The 8728-nt window shown below is 42.7% G+C and overlaps 1 protein-coding gene across 1 annotated transcript in view; it reads right to left on the bottom strand.

The window, feature by feature from the left end:
• Nucleotides 1–1424: 1424 nt before the first annotated feature.
• Nucleotides 1425–8728, bottom strand: part of LOC119734621 (sphingosine kinase 1-like) — a 33100-nt gene continuing 25796 nt past the window's right edge. The window contains 4 exon segments of the mRNA XM_038208156.1: nt 1425–4080; nt 4083–4735; nt 5553–5668; nt 8037–8131. Of these exon segments, the coding sequence (XP_038064084.1) occupies nt 3731–4080; nt 4083–4735; nt 5553–5668; nt 8037–8131 (1214 nt within the window). The 3' untranslated portion in view covers nt 1425–3730.

Genomic DNA, 8728 nt, shown 5'->3' with positions numbered 1-8728 from the left:
TGCCAGCTGCAACAGCATGCCGCACCTGTCAAAAGTTGCACGCAAAATGGGCCGTTTAAAATGTGTGTGCAGCAATCGAATATTCGGTTATTCGGGACAGCCCTACGATGTGTTTTGTTTCAATGGTATGTGCCCTTTTCAGTTTCACCTGTGGCTAAAAAAACAGAGATTGCCTTTTGCAAGGCTACGTTCTAATAACAGAATTGGTCCTTCAAAAAATTTCGCTGAACAAACACATCTAATTAATAAGTTGCACAAACACATTTAGCACAGAACTCATAAATAATGCCCACAATAAATACCACAATAAATAATCATAACAACTTGATCAGCTGAGAAAAACTTTCCCATTCACACAATCACCTTAATTACCGCCATTCACGTTTGATAAGTCTACATTTAACAGTAAACTGATGCACTTTTTCATTATTCCCGCATTCTAAGAACCAATCTGAATTCTCGCATATAATGCTGTTACACACCAACTAGACCATCGCTCCCAACTTTAGTTGGGTTGTTCTCAAGTTAACTTGGGCCTGTCCAAACTATGGTGCTTCAACTAGACAACATAAGTTGGGACGGTCCCAGCCTAACTTGGGACCATGGTCTAGTTCGGGCGTAACAGCATCAAGAAAGAAGACAACAGAGAACTCAAGGCTTCTCCCCCTTAGACTCTATACTCACGAGAGTTGAAATAGACCCAAGACCTAATGACATCACACTTACTTATGCCCTTTCTTATGAGAGCCACATGGCTCTCTTAGGAAAGCGCATGTCTAAACAAAGCGTGACGTCATTAGGTCTTAGGTCTATTGAGTTAATCACAAGTACACACTGTACATCACAAGTCTCTAAACTCACCAGAGTTGAAATGGACCCAAGACCTAATGACGTCACACTTTGTTTACTTGCGCCCTTTCCTGAGAGCCAGGTTCGACGCGTCCCACATGGCTCTCTTAGGAAAGCGCAGACACATGATTCCCAAGACATTAGCATGGGCGTCGCATGTCTAAACAAAGCGTGACGTCATTAGATCTTATTTGTAGGTCTATTGAGTTAATCACAAGGGCATCACAAATCAATCACAAGTCATTAGCCAGGTCACAAGTTACTTTCAGTTGTAATGAAAGGAAAGCCGTTGGCTTGTGGCGGCTTGTGATGGCTTGTGATGACTTGATTACGACACAGCCACTGGACCAGCCACAACAGGCCAACTTTTTACCAGAACCCTTGAGAATGATTCGGTACATGTAGGTTCTGCATGTACATTCAGTGAAAGGGTGAACCTGTAAACATCACACGTCTTCAGATCAGATCATCTCTGTTGGATACAAATCCTCAAACCACAATAAGAAAACCAAATTGGTTCGCTTGTATTCGATATCAGGTTGAACAAAGAAGTCGACAAAGAAATGTATAAGATGTACGTTGAACTAAGTAGGTTTTATTTAAAGATGCCCTTTTTATTTAAAGTTACTGCACCCCCTGTGTGATTTGGATGTGTATGTTTTACTTTGACATTGATCAATGAAGTAAGCGTTGGAATCATATCGAAATGGACCTTGTAAAAAATATAAACACAGATTACCTTATATACTTTAAGTTCTTCCCCCAAATTCCCTTTAATACATACGTTGTAACACATTATTTCTTAAATAGTGCATAGAGATTTCCATAATAAATAACCAAACATATCTCAACACTTATTTCAATATCTTTAATATTCCTACTGCCCGTTTGAGCTAATGCGTTACAATTGCATAAAATGTACTTCAATTCCACCACTGCTGAAGTCAAGTAAATAGGACAATTTTCTAGTTTTCAATCACAGTAAATTCTTGCTTATTTATACAAATATCGTCCAGAATCTTTAAAAAAAAATTCACTTTGGAACACAAAAAACATGTAAACACTGTATTCAAACAATTCAAAACAAACTTTCTAACACAATCTTCAAGGACCCAAAGACTTTTTTTCGCAACAAAAACAAATCTTAACTTCTAAGTGTGACACCTACTGACTTTTACTGTACCCTCTTCTTTGATTTCGATCTGAAAGATATAGGCATTCCTAAATTGTACACTTCTAAACCAACTCTTAACCTGCAAGCATACATATACTCACGTTTTATCAAACTCTGCACTGTGGTTCATATTCCCCGTTTCTATTTTGCACTTTAGGCAGACAGTATTTCCAAAATATTTATGTTAGAGTTTTCAAGTCAGCTTTCTGTGACAACTCCGCAAATTTTTGTCTGTCATTTCCTGATTAAAATTAAAGGGAAATGTACAAGAATACAAGGAAAAGGAATACTGAAATTGTTATTACTATCAGTTAGAATGTATTTTATTTTGAGGTGTTTTTTTTGGCCCTTTGCCAAAGTATTTTATAAACACTGTCCGAGAGCTTGCGATACAGTTCTTCAAAAATACTGTCTCACAAAGTTTGATTCTCGTACCCGCTGCTACATCAGACTCGAACCAGCCAACCGATCCCAGCAAGCTCGGTGGTCGAGTGGTAAGACGTCTTCACTAGTAAGCAGGAGGTCGTGGGTGCAAGTCCCATCCGAATAAGCTTGTGAATTTTTTTCTCGCAATCCCTCGAACAACACTGAGTAAAGAGTGTTCATAAAATACATCAGCGAAGGGTAAAAAACTCAATATACAATTTACATCTCTCTGACGCAAAATTCATCTTATAAAAAAGCTGCATTTTGTTTCTCAAAAAAAACCCCGACAATCTTTCGACCAAGTGTTGTCATTCTGGGTCTCACTGCGTAGACTTCATTCTTTCCGCCAAATTATATGGTGGTACATGTACTTAACCAGTTCGAGCCGGAGGACGTGTATACACGCACAAGTTTTTCCGAAATTCAGATTGCATGACTGATAAACCCGCGACGAGCGAGGCCGGCAAAATATCCGTCAGCGACCTGCTCGCAGCGAGCGAGGTCGGAAATATCAGGGTGTGCTACCTGCAGATGACCCGTCCGGCATCGAGCTTCATGGAAACCAATCCCATGCCTGGCTCCGATCATGCCAAAATAATCCCGACGCGAACTGGTTAACAGAGAGTGTGGGTAAATGAAGCCAAGAATTTAATCAGTGGATGGATCAAGATTTTTATAAATTAATGTACAATTTACAGGTGTATACAAAGTAAAGAAGTGAATACATAAATTTTGCACCAGCAAGCAAATTCTGCCCGCATGTACATTTCATCTTGCAATACAGTGATCACCATGACATAATGTAGCAACCGAAAGGCTTTGCTCAAAAAGTAGATTTACTTCACATTTTTGCACACAAACATACATGTTGTAATGCATTTCCTAAGACATTTCATTGCCATTTGCCACTAACAGCACATTAGTGGGCAGACATACATGTAGTTGCTTGTGAACCCCAACAACGTAAAGGTTCAATGTAATGCATGCACATTTACAATATCTTGCTGAAAATATAATGCTTGGCTACTAACATGACTAACATTTTTGATGATCAGCTACACTATAATTGTGTATACAAAATTATCTTTTTCATGACGTCACAATCCAAGTTAAGATTTTCATGACGTCACAATCACTGTGTCTCACATGTAATTGTTACGTCAGAAGGGCGTCGCAAGCAGTGCGCAATAGGCTATACATGTACACATAACGTGCGCAGACATCAGCTGACTGGCACTCAAATTGTGACGTCACGAAAGTCTGTCTAAGCTTTTTTGGTCATTATGTGCTTTGAAATTGGTCAGTTGGGATAATGATATGCGGTTTGTTGGACAGTACTTCGCCCTGAACCGGACCGTACTCTATAACTTCCCCGTCTACGGTGAGAATACCTGGCTTCGTGAGCGGCACCAGACGGAACGCTTTGACAAAGAGTGACCGAGTGAAAGGCAGGGTCAGGTGCCTACCCGTCTGTATGGCATTCACAAACTCTACCATGTTCCGACGCGACTGCGGGAAATGCATGAACTGAATGCTGATGACGCCCTCGTCAAACTTCCGGCGCGGCCAGACTTCTACATCCACGGCAATGTGGGACATGTAGGTCAAAAGAATGCCCACAAAATCCCCTCAATAGTGGTCCAGCCTTCTGGGAGGGGGTCAGTTACCTTTGGAGGTAGGTAGGAGGATTGGGAGGATGGCTCTAAACTAGGATTACTACTACCAGGGTGGTTCGGTCCAGGTATAAATCCGTTGGCTTGCAGCGGATTCGATTCAGTTGCTTCGGGATCATCACTGCCTACATCATCATCCTCCATGATGAACTCTTCTGAGAAGGCTAGCCCATTCCCCGCTTCAATCTTGGAGAGATCGGCATTTAAGGATCTGAATCGAGGCAGGTGGGCTTTAGGAATGCCCAAGCCTTCAGAGGTCGTGTCCATCGTGCTATGGGGGCGCGGCAAACGTTTCTTGACTTTCTTTTTGGCGGCTGGAATCCTGAGATGCTCGTACTGCTCTTGGTTCTCCGCGGGTAGGTAGGACAGCGCCCCGTGATAACGCCGCAGGTTCAGAACGCGGATGATGGTGCCGATGGTGAATCGCGGCTTGCCCATCCAGCGGAAGCGTTCACTCTCAATGTCGATGTCGGCGATGATGCCCCAGGTCAGGGCCAAGAAGGAATGAATGTGACGGATCGGGGTGGTGATGGAGACCAGGTCGATGGGGTGGTGACCTCCCTTACAGAGCAAAAACGCTGCGTGAAGAGGAGGAAGTTTTGCCAATTGCTCTCTACATGTATTTTAACAAGAAAGGGGGGAAAAAGATTAATTTAATAAGCAATGGATACAATGGACGCAAGACACTCTAGCTAGGCACTCAGCAACCATCTCTCAGGTGGTTTTGTTGTTTTCATTAAGCAAAAAAGAATGAACAAGAGGTCTGCTCATGCAAATCAGTGTGGAACAAAAGTATGCAATTAAAAGGTGGCTGCAATGCAAAGGATTGCTTTCCAGTCATCTCACAGCAAGAGTGTAACACTAGAAGGTTTCAGTTTCAACAAGATGTGACCCAAGTTCTTATAGAGCTTTCTAGAGGCCCTTTTGACACTATCCACAATCTCTGTGTTGAAACCAGGTCAAACACCGGGAAACTGTTGATTAACATTTTTAGATGTGCTGCCATCTTTTCATGTGTATAGCTACATGTGTGATGCGTACTACATCCGTGCGACAGTTCCACGCATGCGACAGTTCCACGATTGCTTCGTAACGCGCATGCGTAATGGACTATTGCACGGGTAACCCATGCCATAGTCTTCTATGCATGCGTATTTACCCTGTGCGTGAACACTCGCGTGCACGCTTGGTACACAGCAAAAACAGCGGCTGGCACGTGATGGTGAATGGCCCAGTGAGAATTTGGCTCTCAATCATGAACATGTATGAGGTATGCCTTGTCGACCCATGTTCGATCGGATGAGGTTTCACTCATGGTGGACCCATGTTGATTTCAACATGGGCAGGCGAGACGGTAGTGTGAACATGCCTTAGGTGTTATGGCCTACATGTATTTGGGAAAAAGACGTTTTGATCTACCGGTATCTTACCCTGTTTTGGACATAACTGCAGCAAACAGTGCATTGCCAGAGCCTGCCGGTATGATACCAATGGGGATTTTGAGGACTGACGATGGGTCTTGATGCATCATCATGCCATTCAGAACCTGAGAAACAATCACAAAGACAACGTTTAATAGTCAGTACAGCCAATCTGCTAAAAATCTGAATTATCTCAAACCTGTTGCACGTTACGTTACCTCAAATCAGTGTAAGGCTTTTGTCACTGATACCGGTACATGTATGTCAAGTACACGTACATGTATGTAAAAATAATAATTATTTTATTTTAAAGTTGAACAAAGAAAGTGACAGTAAAATCCAACATAACGGTAGGTCCAACCACACGATGTACAAGGTCGTTAGGGTGGTGGTACCTAAGTTTGGTGTATAATTTATTTTTACTACACCTCATAAATATTCATGATCAAATTGGAGCGCATCATTGGCCAATTCAGCCGCACGGCTGGGAAGTAAACATGATAGGTGACGTCATCCAGGTGAGTTCCAGCTCGCTGCCCTGCGGTAATTTTTTTCTGGTAGCACCAAAAATTGGGACCAGTAACTCCCACTACCAGTACTTCCCCTCAAACCATGCTGTACTTTTTACTACGCATTAGATGTCCTACTACTAGTGATGTATCGCATTCACTTTTCCAACAGCAGCTCATTAAGGTGTCTGACACAGAGTTGTAACGAGTCAATGATTTTTGTGACTCGAGTCGAGTCGAGTCATTTTAAAGAAGTGACTCGAGTCGAGTCGAGTCATTAGGACAACAAGGTCGAGTCGAGTCGAGTCGAGTCACAGAGTGTGGTTGAGTCGAGTCGAGTCGAGTCAAGTATTTAGCTCGAGTCAATTCGAGTCACAAATATTTGAACATTAAATTACAATAAAAAGCAACAAACACAAGAGAGAAAGAATACAAGGCACCAGTCTATTACGGAAATCCAAAGACATAAAGTATGCTGTATGGTACCCAACCAACAGTTTCCATTGCTAGCTCACGTCACAGATAAGAAGATGTGAAACTTCGGTCTTATAACTGGTTTGGCTTCGGGTCTAGATTTTGTTGTTCGCTGATCGCCGACAACGTTAAAACCTAATTGCATTATACAAAACTGTTTCTGATTATTTAAAGGTGGGCCCGTCCGTATCCATTTTTGTTGTTGTGAAATCGGGACATGAATTTAGCCAGCGTTCCACTAAGAACTTCAAAATCGCCGGATAACCAATGATGAAACCACGGATTGAGAAATGCGTTTTATGTCTGGTTCCGGGTTTAGCATTACATGCTATAGAACCACAAGGTGGGAGTCCGCGACACGGTGTATGTTTGTTGTTTCATTATGGAGGAAGGAAACAGACTGCCGCTGTATATAAACGTACATTATTCGCGAACATTAACGTGACGTGAACAAAAACTGGCAACGCGAACGGCGCAGCGTAAGTCATTGCAAATATTTTTCGCAAGTAAGGTTTGTTTTTATTTTGGGACTCGAGTCTTATTAGCCTTCCTCGAGTCCAGTCGAGTCATTCTAATGAGGGACTCGAGTCGAGTCGAGTCATTTGCTCGCAGTGACTCGAGTCGAGTCGAGTCATTTACCCGTCGGGACTCGAGTCGAGTCGAGTCGCCAAAAATTGTGACTCGAGTCGGACTCGAGTCGAGTCATTGACTCGAGTCATTACAACTCTGGTCTGACATCATGTTCGTCTGAATTTACGGAATTGTCCTGGAGCAGGCTTTGAACCTGCGACTTCTGGACTACTGTTCTGGTGCTCCACCAACTGAGCCGTATGTTGGCAGTTCCCCAGTTTGTCAATGTCTTTGTTCAAAGGGCGCTAGTCAGAAGCCATAAACCTGTATGCCATGTAGCCAAGGATCACTCCCAAAGCAATGCTGCAATCCTGGGAAAAAGCAAGTGTGCATCATCCAGACAGGATACAGCTTTTTATTACAAATTTTATTTGAAAATCTTCATTTAACGTTTGTGACTAAAATTCAAATTTGTAACTACCGGTAAAGTACCTACCCACCGTGCAACACTCAAGAATTTCGGACAGGAAAAAATTACAGTTGACAAGTCTGAGCTAAACCATTTGTAAACTGTGTGAGATCCAATGCTGTAGTGGTCAAACTTAATAGTGGGGCTGGTCAACTTGCTTGTTGGCACCCTTGCTCGCACCCCTTAATTTTTTGGGGGCAACTAGTCAAGCTACAATCCTGGCCAAATCTTGCTGGGCCCCTTACCCCCCGGCCCCCGTTCAATATTGTCTCTCATTGCGCGGTGTGTGCTCCATCAGCTGGAGAGAACAACATTGACCGGGGGAGCGGGGGAGTGGGTGACCGTGGCAGGCTCAGGAAGTGTCCCAACCATATTGGCCGGGATTGTAGGCTTGAATGGATCGATCATGATGAACAAATTCTCTAAATGCTGGGTACAAATGAAAAAGTGCAAACATTTGATTACGCCTACCTCATAGACAAGCCCGTCCCCGGCTACGACGACAATTCCTTGCCACTCATTAGGATCCAAAGTTTTGGCCATCTCCGTTGCTTGAAACTGCTTATCTGTAACACAAAGAAAGAAATGCAAACTTACAATAAAAAGTCTGGAACTTTGTATTACCATTTCCAAACTGGTAAGCTGAGGGAGGGGTCTGTTGGGTTTTACCAGCTCTGGGAACAATCTGGAGAAAAAACTGATTGAAATCACAAACACACATTTCATCGGCAGCCTGCTGAATCTAACATTATCCTTGAAACAGTGATTTTAAAGTTGAGCAAAGAAATGCATAGCAGCTGTGTTGCTTATAAGCATACGTAAATCTTCACACCAGAAGTTTGTACTGAGGATGTTTACGACGAAAGCGTGCATCTGCGATTTATTTTTGCTAAACATGTCGCCCACGGAATTTACTTTTTCTAAACCAAGCATCTTGTAATTCTGGACACAATGAATATGTTAACAAAATTTCAGCTTGCTCCATCAGGTAAAAAAATGAAAACAATTTGTTATAATTTTGTTCCCTATGGCAGCAGAAGTTCATACCCTGGATTCCATCGGGTGTACACCACGGAAGAGTCCAACCTGGGCTATACATGTAACCCTCCCTCTTGGGATCTCAAAAGTCGTAACAAAGCACCATCTACTGTAGTCTAGGGGCT

This window comes from Patiria miniata, unplaced genomic scaffold (genome assembly GCF_015706575.1).
Source record: "Patiria miniata isolate m_02_andy unplaced genomic scaffold, ASM1570657v1 HiC_scaffold_27, whole genome shotgun sequence".
NCBI lineage: Eukaryota > Metazoa > Echinodermata > Asteroidea > Valvatida > Asterinidae > Patiria > Patiria miniata.
Note: the sequence above shows the minus strand (reverse complement) of the source record. Positions and strands in the feature narration are given on the sequence as shown.